General features: G+C 44.8%; 1 protein-coding gene across 1 annotated transcript; it reads left to right on the top strand.

Annotated features, from left to right (window-relative positions):
- Positions 1–18,470: 18,470 nt before the first annotated feature.
- Positions 18,471–19,988, top strand: LOC143018373 (uncharacterized). Its single transcript, XM_076173733.1, has 2 exons — positions 18,471–19,067; positions 19,134–19,988. The coding sequence occupies exons 1-2, from the start codon at positions 18,471–18,473 to the stop codon at positions 19,986–19,988; spliced, it is 1,452 nt and encodes a 483-aa protein (XP_076029848.1).
- The last annotated feature ends 2,901 nt before the right edge of the window (positions 19,989–22,889 follow it).

The following is a 22,889-nucleotide window of genomic DNA, read 5'->3' as shown; positions in this document are numbered from 1 at the left end:
CCAAAAAGCTTGTAAGTCCTAACACGAACACAAGTGCAAAACACAAACCCTAACACAGAATGAAAATTAGCGTTTCTCAAGCAGCCAAGCAGCCGTGATCGATCGGTGGAGTGCTCTCATTCTTTGTTTTTCCAGCAACACTCTTAACCCTTCACTAGGTGGAGACGACAACTCTTTAGACACTGGAGTTCTCCCTGTCAGCTAACTTTGCCCTCTTCCCCTCCAGGTGCCCCAATTCGTGACGCAGAGAGCGACTCTTCCTCAGTATGTGACGCAGACGGTATTTGAGACAGTGCCCGTGTTCAAAACCAAGACGGAGAAGAAATTGGTGACGGTGATAGCCACGCGCACCAAAAAGATCTACCAGACAGTTTGTCCCAAGAAGGGTGGTGGAGGCTACGGTGGAGGCGGAGGAGGAGGTTATGGAGGGGGAGGGGGAGGCTATGGAGGAGGAGGAGGAGGGGGAGGTTATGGGGGAGGAGGAGGAGGCTATGGGGTAGGAGGAGGATACGGGGGAGGGGGAGGATACACAGGAGGTGGGGGAAGCAGTGGAGGCTATGGGGGAGGAGGAGCTGGAATCAGTGGAGGCTACAAAGGAGGAGGCGGAAACAGCGGAGGTTATGATGGAGACAAAAATAGTGGTAAAGGAGCAGGAGGAAAAGGAGGAAGCAGTTATTTACACGTACGAGAAATAGGAAAAGAAGAATACTTTGATGGTCCTGAAAGAGTGATAAGCAGAGGGACTGTTCCAGAATTCAAGGATTTCGAAGAACCTTATAGCCCTCACTTCGATGTTGGAACCTTTAGGGGACCTGGAGGAAGGTTCTCTGCTGCGGATTTTGAAGACTTTGAGGACCTCGGACAGTTCGAGGTGGACACTATCTTTGACGATAACTTCGATGGAGGAGAGGGAGGACGGGGGAGGGAAGGAAATGGAGGTAGAGGATATGTGGAAAGAGAAGTTGGTAGGTTTGAGGAAGAGGGAGGACCTGCCGAGCGTTTAAGAGGGACCAGACTTCGCGGAGGACAAAGAGGTGATCGACTAGGTGGGCCTCAGAGGAATGGTTACAGCCTGCGACCTAATCCATTTTTCAGGGGATAAAGAGGTTTCTTCAGAAGGAAACTCTTCAGCTTGGACACAGGAAGACCCCATGGAACGAAGCCATCACTAAGATCTGTCTTGCAGTAATCCCTACTGAACGGAAATGATTTATGGTAGACATAACAGCATTTAGCTTTGGTGTTTGTCTAAGTGAATTTTAAAACTTCGAATTGTACTACATTCTAAAACCCTCCTACTGGGTAGGATGGATACTACAAACTCATCTGCTTGACAGGATCACTCTACCACAGCGAAGCAGAGAATAAGTCCTGATGGGTAGGATTTCTTTATTATATTTTTTTCCTCTAACACATTCCAAAAGGAGAAACTGACTCTCTACATGATAGTTTGAGACATGAAGTTCAAGTGAAGGTATTCTATGGACAGGATCCGTTTGTAACATCAAACCCGTCTGGTGATTCAACCTGGAGGCGCCTTTTGACAAACAGAACTCCGACGAAGACATCTGTTTCTTTCAACAGTACCAGGTGCGATGCGTTTATGAAGTATATGCTTATCGCTGCAGCGATAAAGTGGAAAGAATCCTGTTTCTCTCTCCCTCCCTCTATCTATATATTTATTTGTCTATCTATTTATCTATCTATCTAGCTGTCTATCTATCTATATACCTATCTATCTATCTTTCTATTTATCTGTCTTTTTTTTTCTTCTTTCTTGTAGGCATCGAGTGGCGTGGCAGATTTTTAAGAGTTTATACAGTGTTTACTGCATTGAGGACTGTTATTATTCTTGTGGGATTTACTCTGACTAATTCCAGGTGATTTCGTTCACCTGGGATAAACTTCTAGATCACACAGGACTGGCGCCGGACGATTTTGTTCATCAGGGAGCCTCCCCCAAAACACACACACACACACACACACACACACACACACACACACACACACACACACACACACACACACACACACACACACACACACACACACACACACACGCACGCACACTCCCTGCGAGACGGATGTCAGAGAGAATCATCTCCCAGTCACCTGTCTCCAAAACTAATCACCTTCAACTCCCACTGGAGTTGCAGCCCGAGAGGCTGACACTGTCTCCTGACCAGCCCCAAGATCTCTTTCTGCCGATTTTGTATTTCCTCTACCCTTTCACATACAAAAAAACTGACAATGATTGCGCCCTTCCTTCAGCTATCCATAAACCGATGACATAGAAACGTTCCTACACTAATACAATGCATACAACAGTCCCAGACCCAGAAAGATTTGAGGAAGATCCTGAGTGCTGTTGCCAGCTACAGTGGACTGCGGGTTTCCTGTCAGTGAAAATCAAGGCAACAACTGTTATTATTATTAGTTGTTATTTTCAGTGTTTTTGTAATGAACAAGAGACGTGGATTCGTGAAATTTTCTTTTTTTCACTCCTGAATCGAAACCAGGCAGAATTTGTTCTGCAGAACACCAGACAATTTCATTCATCTGAGGGTTGGCTTTGGACTAAAAAACAAATTAGATGTCTCGATTAGCTCAATCCACCCAGTGTTTTTTCACAAAGCTCAGTTACATTTTAGTCAGGCAGGAATTTGCGCTTGAAGCTCTTGCGTTTGTGGACTGTCTCAGGGCAATCTCGTTTAATGTTCCAGCAGTAGTCTGCCATCATATGTTTGTCCCATCTCCCTTGGTAGCGCTCCTCCATGGTCTTGAGGTCCTGATGGAACCGCTCGCCTTGCTCGTCACTTACTGCCCCTAAGTTCTCAGGAAATCTATCAAGATGACTGTATAGGAAATGGAGTTTGACACTCATGTTGCATCCAAGGTCATGAAAAGCTGACAACAAGGTTGTTACAAGGGTTTCATAGTTGTCAGCCTTTTTATTACCGAGAAAGTTTTCCATTACCGCCACAAATGAAAGCCACGCTCCCCTTTCCTTATCATTCATCTTTCTGACAAAGTCTTGATCACGTACAAGTGCGCGAATCTGTGGTCCATCAAACACACCTGCCTTGATCTTCTCGAATGACAAAGCAGGGAGAACCGAGACTATGTGTTGGAAGCATTCACCGTCAGTATTTAATGCTCTGACAAACTGTTTCATCAGGCCCAGCTTGATGTGGAGAGGAGGAAATATGATCTTTTCTCGACTGACGATTTTTGGCATACCAGCTTCCAGAGTCTCACGTAAGGGCCACTCTTTCTGGTTCCAACGCTTATCTCTAGCTCGGCTGTCACACATGCAAAGAGTGCAGGGATACTTTGTAAATCCTCTTTGTCGACCGAGGAGGAAGTTCATAATTTTGAGGTCCACGAAAATTGTCTAGTTGTGCTCGTGGTATTTTAGTAGGTCTATCACAGTGCTCCTGTCGTAAACACACAGATTGACCTACTGGAACAGCTGCATAGACATTGCAATTAAGTAGTAGATCACACTTCAGGCTGCTCTTAGAACTATCTAGAAATAATCTCTAATCATTTGGATTATACAATGGAATCCCTAATTCCTGGAGAAGACCTTAAATATTATGGCAATAAACAAACTTTTTTTTTCACAAAAACATGTTCCCGATTTCGGAAGTATGAAACTTTTGTCTTGCAACCTAGAAGCTAACATTTCTGTTGCATTTTTGGGGAGACCCAAATCACGCATAAGGTCATTCATCTCAGCCTGGCTAAAATGCCGAGGAATTGATGACAGATGTAGCATAAGAAAGATCGTGGGAATCTGCCAGTATTTCTTGAGTTTCATCGTCTCTTGCATTTCGTCGCTACCCTCTTCTTCAGATGGAGGCAACCCATTAAAAATTGGAGTACAGAGTAGGTCGATTTGCTGAGGGGATACTAGGATAAGTGATTTTATGTCTGTTTTTTCTTGCCAATGCCTTTTGTATTAATCATACAAAAATAATAGCCAATTGTGTGGTCCTTCGGTTCCTGCCAGTTCATGGGAATTTCGAAAGGTAAGCCCTTACGTTTCTCTTTCGTCCAGTCACGCAACATTTCTTCACAGTTATGACACAAATCATGTGGGGCCCATTTTTGTCTTGGTCACTAGGAGTAAGTCCAAAGTACGCTTTAAAGGCTCACCTCACAAACAATGTTATATTGCGCCTCTGACGAATGAGCGTGAGGTATCCACAAATATATTAGAAAATATCAGGTTTGTTCACACATTGATGTTTCCTTGTAGCCATGATCAAACCTGAAAGAAAAAACAAACAGAACTATATATCCCTATTGATACCAGAAACACGTGATTCATTTGCCGCAAAAGACTTGAATGTAACCCCTCAAATTGCATAAAAACTAGAGAATATAGAATAAAATCGCTTCCATATTTGAAATCAGCAGATAAAAAATAGTAAGAAACAGTAAAGAAATCTCATGCAACAGAGATTAAAAAAAATAATATCTTATTTATCTGGCCATATCAATATAATATCTATACACACAAATCATATTAACTTCATAAATATAATGGAAATTCCGAAAATGGTAAACTGGTCATTATAATGGTATTTGCTCCGAACCATTCATACCGTACCATTACAGTGTAAACAGACACACAGGTTTCACATCTGCTCTCCGCCACCAGCCACTCTCCAACCATTGCACCAATTATAACTGCTGGCGATAGAACATTGAATGTCTGTCGAACGGGGAAGGGTGAATACGAAAAATAGAAGCAAATGGAGGAAAATTGTAAATGGATTAAATGGATGAAGCGGGCCATAGGAATGGTCTTTTCCTCTGCGTCATATTTTATAGAAGTGGATGCCGACAGGGGTCGCCGTACAGTGAAACAACGTAGGTAAGTTTTGTCCCCTGTGGAGGAGGAGTAGGAAGAGCTGTACCTCACTGACTTTGTTTGAACACATACCTTAATTCCGAAGGTGCTGAGAGGAGATAGGGTGGATGATTGATCTATTTGTTAGAGTAACGGAGATGAAGATGAAAACATCTGAATTCTGAGAGGGTTTTGTTGATAGTCATGCATATTATATTCATTTTGCCCATCTTTTTATGCAGAACACATGTTGCGTTTTATCGTTTTTACAATTTTTGCACCTTGGTTAGAAATCCACACGCAGTATATTTTATATGTTCTTCATATGAAGGCAACCAGCCATTTTTCATTTTCAGTCTGAAAGGTCCGCGAGGTTTAGAAGTCTTGCTGGTCTTGGACAACTTTTTAGTGTCCATGAGTTTGGCCACCCGAGGACGAATGAAGGCTTAGGCTCAGACCTGTAATTTTCGCGAGGTGATTCAAAACACGAACAACGATATCTCGTGCGACTCTTTTTCCAGAAACCCTGTTGAGGTATACAAAAATGGTTATCACTGGAAACTGTTTAAGAGCTACAAACACAAGGCCTAGAATTTCTTACTTGCTCAACACAGAATTGGTCCAGTTCCTGGAAAGTAGGACAGCGGTGTAGAGCGAGATAGGTTCCTGGTTGCCTAAAGAGACGGGGCCAAGACCCATCACAGTCACTCAGCCCCAATCACTCCCGAGAAATAAAGCCGGCATTACCATCTGGAAAGCCGCATTGAGGAATATTTATTATTGTACACGTAGATAGATATAATTAAGCCAGATAACATTATTCCCTCTCTTTGAAAGAAGCTCGTAAATGAAGTTCGTAGATACAGGTCGACAAGTGAGGTAGATAGGGTAGGTGGTGAGAAATTAATTTTTATGATTTGGATGTTTGATAAACAACAGTTCGTAGGCGAAGGAATTGCACGATCTCGCTTCCAGCCTAAATATTCACAAACAGCCGCCGGGGACCCGATTTCATTGCTGTATAATGTTCATTTTTATGCTGATGTAACAATATGTAAACTAAGTCAGGTGTGCATTGATTTCGAGATTGCTTGAGTAAGCAGTATTGCATACGGGGAACAACCTTCCTGATTGGAGAAAGGGTGGAGGAGGAGAAAATTCAATTGGTTCACGAGAGTAAAATCACGCCCTTAGGGGAGGATCTTCAATATAAGAATAAAGATCAATGGACTAAAGAAATCATGACGTCATTGCAGAACTGACTTAGTAAACAACTTGAGGATTCTTGACGGGAATCCCTTGGTGTAACTTGAACAACCAAGTGTATTAATATTTTGGAAAAAAAAAAACGCTCCGTTTAATTCCCCTCTCTTTGTCAGAGTAATAATAACTAAAACAATCCACAAATGAAAATAGAGAGTGACTAATTATACGTAACAAAGACAGTGGTGAAAGGTAGAAAGTGAAAGACGCACTATAAGAAAGTAAATACACGAAAGAAAGACGGCGCATAGAAACGACAACACAGAGTGGTGAAAAGGGACCAGAGAAAGGAACAGTGGAGACGGAGCTAACACTCTTCAGTTATTCGTAAGTTCCGTACCAAAACAATCCATATATTTTAATCTTGTGTTACTTGGTTGTATTTCCTGATCACCCCCCACATGTTGGTCCTAGAACCTCCTGTGTTCTTTCTTCTGTATAACTGAACGTACGTGTACACTGTAGATTAAAATCTAGCTAGACCTGGCCTTGTCTAGCGAGACTAATCTAAATTGTGTGTACACTACACTAAAATTTGCTCTCCCTAGAGCTTCGATAGAGTAGTGGTAGATTAAATGTAGCAAGATTGCTCTACCGTTAATGTACACTGAGTTCGTTTGACGAGGAAGTCTCAGAGAGTCAGGCCTGAGATTTGTGTATGGTTGGAGATGTCACGATCCAAGCACCTAGTTCATGCGGCTGCAGCATTAGTCAAAATTAAAAATTAAGAGAAAAAGAAGAGAAAAATATGTATAAGTCAGAAAATGAGTAGCCAGACGAAATGAAGAGGGAGCACATACAAAATTGTTGAAAGAAATAGTTGATGACGACGCAGTATCCTATGATAACATTCTACGTATGTGTGTGGAAGATTGCTGGAAAAAGTGACCCATGAAATTAAAAGACAAGATGCTCATTCCATTTTTCCTCTCTTTTACTTTCCTCATTTCATTGTTTATTTGACAACGCAGGTTGTGCCACTTTCGTGTGATTTCTGAGTCAGGAATAATTAATGTCTTTGCTGATTCATTCATAGCACTTTTTTTTTTTTTTTTTTTTTTTTTTTTTACTCGATCAACGACACATTCCACAAATCTGGGAACCTTTCATATTGCATTGCCTGATCGCTATCCCATATCCATTTTGCTATGGATGTCATTTTACTTATGTTGTACAACAGTTCTCTGCCTAGAGCGACAAAATATATATAAGTCAACAAATAGATCTAGAGCAGTCTTGGTACATGCTCTCATCTCGTGTCCACTACAACACTAACTATACTACAACAACTCGTATCCGAGAACTCCAGGGAGCTCCTGAGGATCACGACGCCGATGTCTTAGTCGATGTAGCTGCCCAGGACCAGCTACTCAGGTCATCGGACGTCGGGCATCGTAGAGTCCGTTCATGCCGATGAAGCCTACGTGGACGACATCGTTCCCACGCGGTATGAAAACCACGTCCCTGAACATTTCCGGCAAGTTATCAGGGGATCGCACCCCCCCCCCCCCAGAATTTTTTTTATATCCTCAGTTATCCCCTCGAGTGCCAATTAGGTGAATGCGTATGATTTCCCACCCTCCCTGGGGCTTTGGGATTCAGATCCAATGTTTAATCTTCCTTTGATGGTCTCCATAGTGTTTGTGGGCTTGGGAGGGCGAAGCTATAAGTGAATATGGTATCCAGACATGACACCTCTGGTGGGACGGAGGTAGATATTTCCACCATCAAGCCCGCTACACTGGGGGCTTTGGTGGTGAAAACAAGGCACGATCACGTCAAGCCAGGGATGAACCTCCGTTGGGCTCTCCATGTGAGCCCCTGAAATATTCTATCCTTTTCCAATTTTAATATACTTCGCTCTTTAAAGCAAGTGGTGCCAGGCGCAATAAATGTCACGCAGCAGTACTTATTTCAGGACAACAGCATGCAACTTCCTACGTATTGACAACAGTATATATATATATATATATATATATATATATATATATATATATATATATATATATATATATACACATATATATCAGGGAAACAAATATTTTTTTTTCAGAGCCATTTTTCATTTTTTTTTTTTTTTTTTTTTTTTTTTTTAGATTTCACCAGAGCCATTTTTTTTAATTACCAGAGCCATTTTTGATACTTCCAGAGCCATGTTTTTGCAGGTTCGATTTCCTTCAAACTATTGGAAGGCTAACTCATTACTCATGTGCATGAAAAATATATATATATATATTTTTTTAACAAATCAGCCTTTAATTTTGGGGGGAGGGGGATGGGTGAAACTGATCGGCAGACACAGCGCCTCTGTTTCCACTGGCAGAGGTTGGGGGTGGAAATCACGACAAGCCTTGCAATACACCGTTAGAGTACCATCACTGCCCCGATCCACTTCAAGGAAAGAGCCTACAAGAAAGAAATATAACAGAATCGTGCTTAATATCAGGCACGTTTGATAAAAATACAAACTTAAGCTATGAACATTTTAAATGTAATAAATTGGTAACCCAAATGGTCACCAAAACGTTTCCGCCACATTGAATCTTATGTGTTGGTCAGGTCGATAGAGGTAAGGTCCTCCCCACCTTCCCGCATTGTATTGTCTCCCCCTCCCCCCCTATGGTTTGCTACCTGATACTTCATTTAAACACAACTCTGTATCTCTGTCTCCTACGGATTCCATCACAACGGGATCACACACACAACGATACGCTCTCATCAAGCAAGCTTGTGTCATCATCCTCGCTCGAGTGTATTGATCAATCCGCTGTTATCCGATGTGGAAATAGTGACCGGTGTAAATGGTGAATAACATATAGCGTACTGTGATACTCTCTCATCTGGCAATATGAGAGCGACCCCCCGGGGTCATACCACCCCGAGCGCGGTAGAGTCGAGAAGCATCTTCTCCATCTCCAGCGACGAAGATAGCAACCACCCGGAAGTAAACCCCGACCTCCAGAAATCCAAGCGCCCCCGAACCAAACCCTCCCTAGGAAATGGCGCCCCGCCCAGCGACACCAGTGCCCCAGCCCCAGGGCCGGCAGCTGACCCCAGCCCCACCGAGGGTAATCACCTACCTGTCGATGACCAGTTGTACGGGCACCCTACCCCGTCCCCTGAACCTGCAGCTCTCACGGACAACCCAGGGGGTCAAAGAAGAAGGGGACAAGCTGCAGCGTCCTTCGTACGCATCTGTAGCTGCTGCATCTGCAGACGGAGAGTGGCAGGTAGTTACGGCCCGCCGCAAGCGCCCCAGCAACTCCAAACCCGACGTGGGTCCTGTGAAGTTCCCAGTTCTCCTCAAGCCAGAAACAAACCCTGCCCGTTTTTTCAAGCTAGGATCCTGGCGTCAGGCCCAACTCATCAAGAACACGGTGGGACCCGTTGATGGCATTCGCCAGACACCGTCAGGTGAATGGCTCATAAGATGTCTCACCGAAACCCAACAAGGTCGCCTCTTGCGCACCACGGCCTTGCAGACCGACCATGGCGACCCCCATCAAGATCCTCAATAGGATACCCAAAACCATTGTCGTAGGAGTTGTCAAATGTGTCCCCCTTGAAGAGGACGCCGAGAAACTCCTAAAGGCTGATCTGGAAGCCCAGGACCTAGCGGTTGATGATATCCTAAGACTCACTGCGAGGGACGGCACGCCAACTGGTTCAGTGAGGGTGGCCTTCCTCATGGATATCCTCCCTTCCAATGTGAAGCTGGGCTACACCCTCCACCAAGTGGTCCCCTACGTTGCCCAAGTGAGGAGCTGCACCAGATGTCAGCTGCTGGGGCACTCCAAAAAGGAATGCCGACGCAAGGCTCCACGGTGCGCCAAGTGTGGCAAAGGACACGCCACACAGGACTGCAGAGATCCGCAACTCTTCTGCGTCAACTGTTGCGGCAACCACTCTGCGGCCTACTCCAAGTGCCCAGAAGTGGCAATAAAGACGATAGCGCATGAGCTCAAAAAAAAAAAAAAAAAAAAAAAAAAAAAAAAAAAAAAAAAAAAAAAAAAAAAAAAAAAAAAAAAAAAAAAAACCAGCGCTACACCCCCTTCTCGGAGGCTCTGGCCGTTGTCAGGGAACGCTGGGACTCCTACCTGAAAGAAGAGCGGGCGAAGGACCGTGACTTCACTACAACGTCCGGACCCACCCGGGCAATGAACAGGCGCTCGCCCCACACACACACACACACTTGCTGCGCGGGCCAACCCGTTCCCCCTGTCCCGACGGCAAGAGCCCCCCCAACCACCACTGACACTGGGACTGAGGAAAGAAAGAAACTCAGATCCAGGAAGAGGAAACCCAAGGCTTCCAAGGCTAAAAACCAGGAGGCAGAACCACCCACAACTCCTCCCCACCCCAGGGAAGAGGATGAGGGCATCCCCTTAGATGACGGGGACAGCACCACCATGCATACAGAAGGCAGCGAGATCTCACACGAGCATACCTCGTCACCTTCCCCACTCCCACCCAACGACACACCCGCAGCCAGTACCATTAATTACCTCGTGGCCGCCGTTGAGTCCCTACAACGGGACCTGGCACGGTCCAACCCACAAGCAGCCAAGCTACTAGATGGGATCTTCGTGATCCTAAACTCCATCTTAGAGATCACCAACAATGGAGGTAATTAAAATCATGCAGTGGAACTGTAGGGCGATTAACACCGCCCGGGACCTCCCAGTGCAGCACCTTGCGGGAAACTCCTATCAGGTACTTGCACTACAATCCCTCCACACCTCTCCTCACCAGTTGCCAACCCTGCCAGGGTATCACTACCCTCCCTTCTTCACAACCGACGAGTCCGGCAAGGTTCGAACCGTCTCCATAGGACTGGCCGCCCGTCCTGGGTTACTTCCAGGCTCCCCCCTGGAAAAAGGCTACGGGGTGGTATCCTCCGTTTCTTCACAGGATGGCCGGTCGGTACACGTCCTCAATTTTTACAACCCAACCACGTCGCGTAAATTCGAGTGGCTGGGAACCCTCCCGGACAATTGGATCGTGGGAGGTGACTTCAAGAGAAGGGACGCCCTTTGGGAGGACGGATATCCCCATTCCTCACCAGAATTATGCCCCCAACTAGACGCGGCTGACATCGTCCTTCTTAACGATGGGAGGCACACTAGGCTACCTGACTGCCCAGGAAATGGCACCTCAGCCTTAGATCTCTCTTTCGCATCCCCAAACATTGCGGGGATTGCTGAATGGGCGGTCCAGGACGACACTTTGTCCTCCGACCCCCCCCCCCCCTCACCATCACCTTACACCTCACCGCCACTACCAACCCCTCGCCATCTCAGGCGACTTTCAACCTGGGAAAAGTGGAATGGACGACCTTTCAAGCCCACCTAGCCGACGCCCACCTCAAACTCGAGCTCACCCGCCCGGTAGAGGAATTAAACACCCTCTTTACGGACATTATGCTCGAGGCGGCCCGGCTAGCCATCCCAATAACCAGCGGTAAACACGGGAGACGCGGCCATCCCTGGTGGACGGAGAACTGCAAGGAGGCCGTCGAAAAAAAGAAGGGAAGGCTCGGAGTCCGCCTACATCGCAATGAAACAGACCAAAGCTCTGTGCAAGAAGACCATTGCTCAAACAAAACTAGACTACTGGAAAAACGTCAAGAAGGACAAGCTGGACCTCACCGAAGCGTGGAGGAGGTTCAAGGAAATTAAGAGTCATTACAGCCCCCCCGATGATGACCTCAAGGCCCCCGATGGGAGGGTTTTACGCACAGCCGAGGATAAGGCGGAGGGGTTCCTCCACCACTTTGCCAACGCGAGCTCCTCAGCTAGCCTCCCCGCTGAGAAGAGCAACTTCCGGGCAGCCCAGGATGACCTTGTGGACCTCTCCCCCCCCCAAGGGGGAGCACACGGACCTCTCGCTCTTCAAGCTGAAGTGGGCCCTCAGGGCCATAAAGGCCACCAAGAAATCCCCAGCTACAGACCAAATCACGTACCCACTTCTGCGACACCTCCCTCCCGCCCTCCAGCAATCCTTGTTGGCGATCTACAACAAATGCTGGGGAGAAGGGGTGGTACCACTGGCATGGAAACATGCAATCGTGGTCCCCATCCCCAAGGCAGGCAAACAGAGGAACCTGGTGGAAAACCACCGGCCCGTGGCCCTCACCTCCCACGTCGGAAAGGTCTACGAGCGTATCATTTTGAACCGCCTAAGCCACCATGTGGACTCGAACAAGTGCCTCCCGAAGCTTCAAGCGGGGTTCAGGAGGGGTAGAAGCGTAACGGACCACGTTGTGAAGCTCTCCGAACACATCCGGCGAGCCCGAAGGCAGAGAAGAATTCTTCACGCTTGTTTCCTAGACATCTCCAAGGCTTTCGACACCGTTTGGCACACAAAGCTCCTATGGAAGCTTAAGTCCATAGGGGTCTCCCCGGCAATCTATAACCGTGGAAAAGGGGTTGTTGGTTACATAAGGAGGACTTAATGCGGGCGAGATCAACTCCAAAGCGGGAGTTTTTCTATTTATTAACAATTGAGGCGATCTGGTTAACAAACTACAAATGGGCCCTTTGGGCAAATAACAATATGTGCCAGGCCTTGACCTAGGGCACAATAGGCTGGCAACCTCTCGGTCTGCCTAGCCTGGCGTCTGGCCGGTAGGCTCTTCACCTACCCCAGCTCTCACTACGTGACATGGGTGTTATAGGTTATATAGGTTGTTAGTAGGTTGCTGTAAGCAAAGGCGTTAGTCTCGCTATTCTATGCATTAGGGTCAGTTTATATATGAGGGTTAGTCCTATAGTTGGTGGATGTTGTTAAGTATATTATATCTATATTAGTCTACGTGAAATATAATAGGGCAGTTTATAATAAAAGATTTATAATAGGTATCTTTACCTTGTTTGTCTTGAGATGTGCTGCGTTAGATGTATGTTCTGGGAAATGCAAGGTTAGCAAGAGGGGGAGTCTCGCTATGTTGCAAGCATGTGGATCACGTGCGTGGTGGGTGATGGTTAGTAATGGTTACATTGCCTCCCTGACCTTTTGAGGTACGTCCGCGTACCTTGGGTTAAGGTCGTGACAGTGGGGTTGGCATACATAATTGTAAAAAAAAAAAAAAAAAAAAAAAATTAAGATATGATAATTTGTGAATTGCTAGTGGGTGATATTGATCTGCAAAATTTGTTTGAGTAAAAAGGGGGGGGTACGTATATTATCACATCTTGAATATGTTCAATAAAGCTATAAAAATTACACTGATATATTCTCTTTTCAATGAGAATGAATTTTCACTTTTCACTTGTGTTCTTTCTCTGTTCAATGAGAATTTTTGATGATCTCTTTTCTCTGAGATATTTTTTGGAATATACACTTTCACTACAGTCATAGCTGTACTGAAGACATGATATCCTAGATGGTTAGTTATTTTTAATTAATGTTAGTTTGTGTAGAGCTAAATATTCATATAAATATAGGTAAATATTTATACATTGCATAGAGATATATACAAAGTTGCTAGTATTGAGAATGGTTATTGGTTAAAATTTCCATGGGAAAATATTTTTTCTGTTGTTCTTATTATCGCGCTTATACATATTCATATTTATTTAAGGCAGTTAATTTTTGATTTTTTTTTTTAATGTATGTATGGTATGAAATGCTTATTCATCTTCTTAGAGTGGAGGGGGGTCTGAGTGTATTATTCCGGGGCTTCACGGTCGGAAGGAAGTGAAGAAGTACTTTTATAGATAGTGAAAAAGTTTTTATAAGTAAATGATCGTGAGGACCTAACCTATCGAATCGCATTACGTCCTGCGTCCGAAGGAGGAATAATCAATGTAATTTCATAGTTTAAGTGTTAGTTATGTTCATCTTGGGATTTGTCGTTGTATATTGGTATATCCTAATTTACTAGGTTTTGGGTGACTGCCTGGGAGATTTCTTCGCGGTGACATTTTGATATTTTTTAGTCTACGTTAAAATTGAAAAAATATTTCGTAAGTTAAGATTTACACTAGTGGATGTTTTGTTAATTAATTATTGAGTTTTGTCTATCGTGGTTTTTTATATTTTATAACTGTAATTAATAGTTATTTCTGATAGTTCTATTTAAATTATTTGTATGTGCCTATCTGTTCGTTTGCGACATAATGTGTTTACAATGGGACCTTTCGCAGTCAGGCTCGTAGTTTCCTATTAGTGCTAGAATTTTCAATTGTCTCACATTCCATGAGGCAAAGGGGTGACTTAGCTAATTTGGAAATCGATATTAAAAAAAAGTACGACATAAATGCTACATAAGTGTATTTAGAATTAAAAACATGACTCTTAATGTTATAAATTTTACTTACTGGTGTGTGATAAGGCTTTGTTAATTTAATTATAAGATAAAACTAAAAATAGGTAATTATTTTTACTGAAGTAAGTATAAGCAGTAAAAATTAGAGGATGTCGATTTCGGTTTGTGGAATTTATCTAAGAGTGTCGAAAAATAATGGATATCACTGTCACGTCCTGTATATGAAGATAATCAGTGAGATAAAAATATAACAACAGTGGTGGCGGACGTACGAGTATTTGATGCGCGATGTATTGAAGCGATGAGTTGAAAAACGTCGCTGCATCATGAAAGCAGTCATGGGCGTACCGATTTCTAATCGCTGCGCAGTGTGTCAACAGTTGAAGGGAGAGGCAGCACGCGCTCTGCTTCGCTCTTCTAGTTTCATACGATGGCACAAGCAACTTCCGCAAAGCCTTTCGAGTGGACGAAGACTATTATATTACATTACATTAAGCTACTAAAGCAGTACCCAGCCATTTGGAATATCAAGTGCAAAGAATATAAGATGAGAAATATAAAAAGTACAAACATCGAAAGCTGACTTCTATTCTTTAACAAAATGTAATGTGCGGAATGAAGACATTACCAAAACACTTTATAACCTGAAAACACAGTTTCACAGGGAAATGACTGCCATCAATGCATCAAAGAAGTCTGATGTTGGCACGAAAAATGTATACACTCCAAAGCTGTGGTGGTTTAATGATTAAATGAGTAGAGCGCCGGCAGACATCCTCAAACCGTGAAAGCCAAATGATGACTGAGATCTGGTTGTTCGCGCAAGGTATTCGCAGTGATGCAGCCCGTCCGGACGCTAGTAACAAGTTTTCAACACGACTACTGCATCAAGTCGCTGATGCGTGATGGTACGTGTGGACGGGGCTTTAGTTATCGTACCGGAAAAATTAAGTCTTCGATACAAAAATATATTTTCTATACATTACATAGATTTGCCTATTGCTTGGTGCATTCAGTTGAAAGTATATATCAGTATATGTCCATTGAAGTCGGTAGAAAATGACAAATTGCTTGGCTTGATACAATTATAGGCTGTTTTACGAATATCATCTGTAATTATAAATAGAGGCTCAAACAATGCTATATGCCGTTTGCAATCATGAAATTAATTGACTTAAATTTCAGACACAATAATGTACAACGATATACCTCTGTAAGTTTATAATCCTTGCCCAAAAAAGTAATTATTTTCCGGCAAGAATTACAAGATCTGGCGGTGTCTGGTATCAAATCTCTCACTGCGAAAGGTCCCATTGAGTAACTGTAAATATCCGTGGAAATACAGGGGGGTTACATTACTTGAACTTGATGACTGACGAGTAGGTAGCACTGGTTGGCACTGTGGTTTGTGACTGGCGTAGGCTGAAGGTACAATTCCTAGCTGGTGTTGAAACATTGCTTGGGCAAACAATTTTCGCGAGCAGCTCGAGCCAAGGGTGGCGGTGGGTGGAGGGTGAGGTTGGGTGGTTGGGGTGGGTAAGCGAGAATGCTGACCCGATGCGAAGAGCAGGTATGTTAGGCGGGTCCGGGCCTAACTGCTGCGAAGCTCCTGGTTCGGGTGGAAGGGGTGGAGGTGGGTTAGGCGGGTCGGGGCCTAACCAATGCGAGGCTCCTGGTCTGAGTGGAAGGGGTGGAGGTGGGTTAGGTGGGTCGGGGCCTAACCGATGCGAGGCTCCTGGTCTGGGTGGTCATGGAGGGGGTTGGAGGTGGGTTAGGCTGATCTGGGCCTAACCGCTGCGAATTCCCGGGTCTGGCTGGTCATGGAGGGGGGGGGGGAGGTTGGTTAGGCGGGTCTGGGCCTAACCGCTGCGAATTCCCTCGTCTGGTTGGTCATGAAGGGATGGGGTGGAGGCGGGTTCTCGTCCGGCTCCTGAATTATAAAAAAAGGGGGAATTAGTGGGAGTCTATGGCTTATACTCACGGTGATTGGTGACGGTAGTTGTGGATGGCGGATGAGATTGTCTCTCGGATGTGTCTCGTCGGCCTGGGTCCACTGCGTCTTGACTGAAGTCGTGATGTCGTATCGATCTAGGAGTTGGTGCGCTGGATCTCTAAAGATGATTGGAATTGTCTGGTCTCAGCTTGGGTTCACTGCTTGAAGGGATAGAGGGGTGATTGTTAGTAATGCTTACCGAGGTGCTGAGTTAGCAGATTTTGCGTTGTTCTCGGGTGAGGATGGTAGGGGTGAGGTGGAGTATCTTCTTTCGGAGACTGGATCTTGTGGTAGCTGAATGGAATCTTGTGGTTTGATTGAAGTTCGATCTCTTGGTTGGGAGTCTTGTTTGAAATTGGATTGGAATCTTGATAAGGTGCTGTGCAGAATTGACAGGTTCTTCTATTCTGACAGAGGTGTCTCTGTAGACATCTGTCTACAGAGAGTGATTGGTAGCGTACTGCCACCAGGTGGTTTAAAATCGAAAGCCTTCGATTTCACTACCGATTCTAAGATTGATGCAATCTTAGAATTCAGACTGTCGTCTCGAAGGGAGTGGTTGGTGGAGGGGTAGTGTGTAGACGTGTTGCTTGCTTGAAAAGCTTGCTGACGAAGTGATGAGCTTGCTTTTTGATGCGGTTGATGAGAAGTTGAAGACAGGCGATGTCTGCTTCGTAGACAATGATCTTGTTCTTCTGAATGGTAGGCGTGGCTGGTTGGCGTGTATGTTGCTTGGAGCTGAATAGAATCTAGTGGCTTGATTCCTTTATTCTGGGAGCTTGAGAAGTCGAAGATAGACGATTTCTTCTTCGTAGACCGTGGTCTGTTCCTTCTGAATTGTAGGCGTGGCTGGTTGGCGTATGTTGCTTGGAGCTGAATAGAATCAAGTGGCTTGATTCCTTTAGTCTGGGAGCTTGAGAAGTCGAAGATAGAGGATTTCTTCTTCGTAGACCGTGGTCTGTTCCTTCTGAATGGTAGGCGTGGCTTGAATGGCTGAAGATTTTATTCGGCCTTCTGTGGTAGGCGCGAATGTAACCAGTGTTTCTTGGTATAAGGTAGGCTTGTCTCTTCGGAGTTTGGAATAGAGTACCGCTCGCCAGTTGGATTGGTTGTGTAACCTTGGTTGTATGGCTAAGTACGGCGTTTCTATTCAGGGCGTGGGAGCACCGCTGCCACCATTTATGTAACCGTGGAAAAAGGGTTGTTGGTTACATAAGGAGGACTCAATGCGGGCGAGATAAACTCCAAAGCGGGAGTTTTTCTATTTATTAACAATTGAGGCGATCTGGTTAACAAACTACAAATGGGCCCTTTGGGCAAATAACAATATGTGCCAGGCCTTGACCTAGGGCACAATAGGCTGGCAACCTCTCGGTCTGCCTAGCCTGGCGTCTGGCCGGTAGGCTCTTCACCTACCCCAGCTCTCACTACGTGACATGGGTGTTATAGGTTATATAGGTTGTTAGTAGGTTGCTGTAAGCAAAGGCGTTAGTCTCGCTATTCTATGCATTAGGGTCAGTTTATATATGAGGGTTAGTCCTATAGTTGGTGGATGTTGTTAAGTATATTATATCTATATTAGTCTACGTGGAATATAATAGGGCAGTTTATAATAGGTTAGTCTGGTGACATTGGTTATCTTTATCTTGTTTGTCTTGAGATGTGCTGCGTTAGATGTATGTTCTGGGAAATGTAAGGTTAGCAAGAGGGGGAGTCTCGCTATGTTGCAAGCATGTGGATCACGTGCGTGGTGGGTGATGGTTAATGGTTACACAATCTTCAACTTCGTGAAGTCGTTTCTCACCGACAGAACGATAGCGGTCCGGTGGAAAGGGATCATCAGCTCACAAGCCAAAATCGACATGGGGGTCCCCCAAGGCTCCGTCGTCGCCCCCCTACTCTTCACCCTGCTACTAGCGGGGGTGGGAGAGGGGGTGCGACATGACACCGTAGTCACTGCCTACGCGGACGACATAGCCCTCTGGAGGAAGTCTAGGTACCGACGGCCAAAGAAGACCTCGGCGAACCATCGGGCGGAGGTAAGGGTATTTCAAGAACAAGTGGACGTGGTTGTGAACCACCTCATGGATCTTGGATTGACCCTCTCTGGGACCAAGACTGTATACATGCCGGTGCACAGCAAGGATTGCAACGCAGGTCAGTATCCGGACTGGAATAAAATAACGGTCTGCGGTACTGCTGTGAAACCCGCTGCCTCCGTCCGCTACCTGGGGGTCACCTTCCAGCGGGACGGCCTTTGGAACAAGCACCTGAGCCAAGTCTGCCTCAGTGCCAGACGGGCGCTCAATCTTGCCAGAGTCATCCGTCGGGAGAAATGGGGCCAACGCAGGGAATCTCTGATTCCCATCATTCAGAGCCTTGTGCGTTCCCGCCTTCTCTTCGGCACCCACGCCCTCCACGACCTCCCTCTGACGGCCGTGCAAAGAATGGCTCGGGTAGAGTGCCAAGCGCTCCGACTAGGGCTAGGACTGGCAAAGTCAGTTCCCCAGGCCCAAGTCTACAATGAAGCCGACCTCTTACCACTCTGGCACTGCCTGAAGAAGGATGCCTGTACATACCTATTCAGCTCTGCAAAGGTACCCAACTCTACAGATGAAGAGATGGATGAGAGCTGGAACTCAGCCTCCACCCCCGTTCCCGTTCACGGCCTTCCCGTTACAGTTAGGGACATCTGAAAGAAGGCCAAAATCCAACCCGGCCAGCACCGGAGGATTGCACAATGCCAGGTGGACCCCTTCCCTCCGTGGGCCCTCACCCCTCCTGAGGTGGAGCTTAACCTTCCCGGGCTTAGCCGTCGAGACGACCCACACACGCTTGCAGCGCGAGCAAAGGAGCAGATTGCGCTCATATACCTTGACGACCTGCTGATATATATAGACGGATCAGTGTTCGAAGATGGGCGCTCAGGAGCGGGCATCTACCTGCACAACACAAAGGAAGCTTACCCAGTGAAACTACCCCCCACCACCATCATCACGGCTGAGCTCATCGCCATCAGAGAGGCAGTGCGAAAAGTACTCACCCTCCCCCACCCGTCACCGCAGGTAACGGTGCTATCAGACTCGAAATCCAGTCTGATAGCTATCCAGAATGGCAGCTGTGCGTCACGTCCCGCCATCCTTAACGACGTCCTGTGCCTTCTAACGGAGGCCGGCAGGGCGGCAGTCCACTTCCGATTCCAATGGGTCCCCTCGCACGTGGGCCTTCTTGGGAATGAGATGGCAGACAAAACTGCCAAAACAGGTGCCACATTGCCTAACAGCAAAGTCACCCCAATCCAACCCTCTGCAAATGACTTCTTTGGCAATATTGACCGCGCTGCCTGGGACCTCTGGAAATCGGAGTACCACTCTACCGCTGTCAAACGAGGATGGCCCCTCAGGACCTGCCTTGGAGTATCCTTCACGCACTGCCTCTTCTTGTGCGCCGCAATGGAAGCTCACTTCTGGCCCCTAAGGACAACCTTCAATGACCCTGCCACAGCCCTCGAACGCCTCGTTGCGGACGACTCCCCCAAAGCCGACCTCCTCGTCCTCACAGCCAACCTCGTCTGCTCCTCCCCAGTCGGGAGACTGCTGTAAACACCCCCACCCCCACACACATGCACCCGCATGCCCACAAGTGAAAATCAAACTCTTACCAAATTACACAACTTTCCAAATCACACCAACACTTCCCTAACATCTCCAAACACACTACTTGAAGCCACTCAGAAACTACAAGCCAGTCCCTAAATCGGCTAGCTCCGCTGGAACTAAATTCACAAGCCTACCTACAAAGGACTACAAAGGCGGAGCATGCCGACAGGAGACCTTTTGGTCCATATCTAGGTCGGATGCGAAAAAAATAATAAATTAGAAAATAAAAACTATAATAATGTAAATAGCAAATAAAATACATAAATAAATGCATAGGTATAGTTAAATAATAAACAAACAGGTAAATAGAAAATAATAATAAATTGACATATAACTAATAATAAATGAGAATCAAACAGATAAATGATAGAACAAAAACAAATAATATAAAATTAATTATAATCATTACAGCATCTTGCTTAAGTGTTTATCTAAATGATTCTTAAAGCTTCGAACTGAACTACATTGCACTACCTGTGCAGGAAGTTTATTCCATTCATTAACTACACGGCTGGCAAAGTTGTTTCTACCTACTTCCAAATTGAATCTATTTCCGAACAGTTTGAGACCATTGTTTCTTGTCTGATTCTCATTTAGCGTGAAATACGAAAGTACTTACTGTCTACAAGTTTCCCTTCTCCTGTGGTTATTTTGCATTTTTGTATCACAGTGATGTGATTGCTTGTGTATATATATATTCATATATATATAAAAATATATATAAATATATATATATATATATATATATATATATATATATATATATATATATATATACACAGTGGTACCTTGAGATACGAATTTAATTCGTTCTGTAACAATCGTCGTATGTCAAAAAAGTCGTATCTCAAAGCGAATTTTCCCATTTAAAATAATGTAATATGTATTAATGCGTTCCAACGATATGAAACCACTCCAAAATACAGTTAAATTACATATAATATAACAATTTGTATATAAATAAACTAGTAATAACACACATAATGATAAAATAACATATTGATGTATGATAAATGTCAATAAAATCAATAAAAAAGAAAGGAGTTTTACTGTACTGTACTTACCATAGTGACAGGTGAGGTGCGGCCTGGAGGAGGAGGAGGAGGGAGGGGTGGCAGGGAATGATTTTATCTCTTTTTATTTACGTACACTTAATAACTAAACAAACACTTAATAAATAAACAAACACAAATGAAAACATTGCTAAACTAATTTATATATATATATTTTTTGAGCTTTTATTATTATTTTTTTTCAATTTTGTAATCATCACTTAGGCTAATCATCACTTTCATCACTTTCATGTCGTGCCTTTTTGACCTCACTTTCCTGACTTTCATCACTTTCAGGTCTGGCCCTTTTGGTCTGACTTTCTGAGACCTTCACAAAGAAACGATCAAGAGAGGTTTGTTTCAGCCTCCTATTTAAAATGTTATGAAAGAATGCGAGACACGTATCATTAAATAAGGCACTCGCTCTCCCTGTACACAATTTCTCGGGGTGTCTTTTTTCTACGAAATCAGACACTTCCTGCCACTTCCCAAGGATATCACGAATTTCACGTGAAGTTAGTTCCTCCACCGGCTCGACCTCCTCCTCACTGCTGAGTTCCTGCATTACCTCCGAGTGGGAAATCGTATGCAACTCCTTCAGCTCCTCCGTCGTGAGTTCTTCAGCGTGCTCCTCAACGAGTTCAGCAACATCTGCATCGTCTACCTCTAAGCCCATGGAGCGACCGATAGACACTATCTCCTCCTCAACAGATTGCAGTGGTTTGAATCCCTCGAAGTTTCGCTCTAGCACTGCATCTGGCCATAGTTTGCGCCAAGCCGAGTTCAATGTTCTTTTAGTAACACCTTGCCATGCAATATCGATAATCTTAAGACAGATCACAATGTTGTAATGTTCTTTCCAAAACGCCCTCAATGTTAGGTTAGTGTTTTCAGTCACTTTGAAGGAACACTTGAAAAGATGCTTTGTGAAAAGTTTCTTAAAATTAGAGATAACCTGTTGGTCCATCGGCTGGAGGATAGACGTAGTATTGGCTGGCAGATACACAACTTTAATGAATTTGAATTCATCTAAAAGGTCATCCTCAAGGCCAGGAGGGTGAGCGGGAGCATTATCCAATAGAAGGACACACTTAAGTGGTAGACCATTATCGGTTAAGTATTCCTTCACTGAAGGACCGAAAACTATATTCATCCATTCAATAAAAAACTGACGAGTCACCCATGCTTTGCTATTTGCACGCCACAGAACTTGTAGTTTTTCTTTGATCACTTTATTAGCTTTGAAGGCCCTTGGGTTTTCTGAATGGTAGACTAGCAACGGTTTCACTTTGAAGTCGCCGCTAGCGTTAGAGCAAAGGGCAAGCGTGAGCCTATCTTTCATAGGCTTGTGTCCGGGCAGCTTCTTTTCTTCTGCCGTGATAAATGTACGCTTAGGCATTTTTTTTTCCAAAATAACCCAGTCTCGTCACAATTAAACACTTGATGCGGTAGGTATCCTTCGTCACTAACAAGCTTTTCAAACACCTTCACAAAGTTTTCAGCCGCCTTAATATCAGCACTAGAGGCTTCGCCATGACGAATTACTGAATGAATGCCAGTTCTTTTCTTAAAATTGTCAAACCAGCCACGACTGGCTTTGAACTCCTCACAACCTTGCGACGATTCTCCCTCGGTCTCGGCTGCATCACGCTTAAGGTAATTGAAAATGGTGCTAGCCTTCTCACAAATAATACTTTCAGAAACAGAGTCACCAGCAAATTCCTTTTCCTTAATCCATAATAAAAGTAACCGTTCCATTTCATCATGCACATCAGTTCGTAGCTTCGAAATA

The sequence above is a fragment of the Oratosquilla oratoria genome, chromosome 34, assembly GCF_046742065.1.
Source record: "Oratosquilla oratoria isolate Oo_2021 chromosome 34, ASM4674206v1, whole genome shotgun sequence".
Classification (NCBI taxonomy): Eukaryota; Metazoa; Arthropoda; class Malacostraca; order Stomatopoda; family Squillidae; genus Oratosquilla; species Oratosquilla oratoria.
The sequence above is the reverse complement of the archived record's forward strand: the minus strand, read 5'-3'. Positions and strand labels throughout refer to the sequence as shown.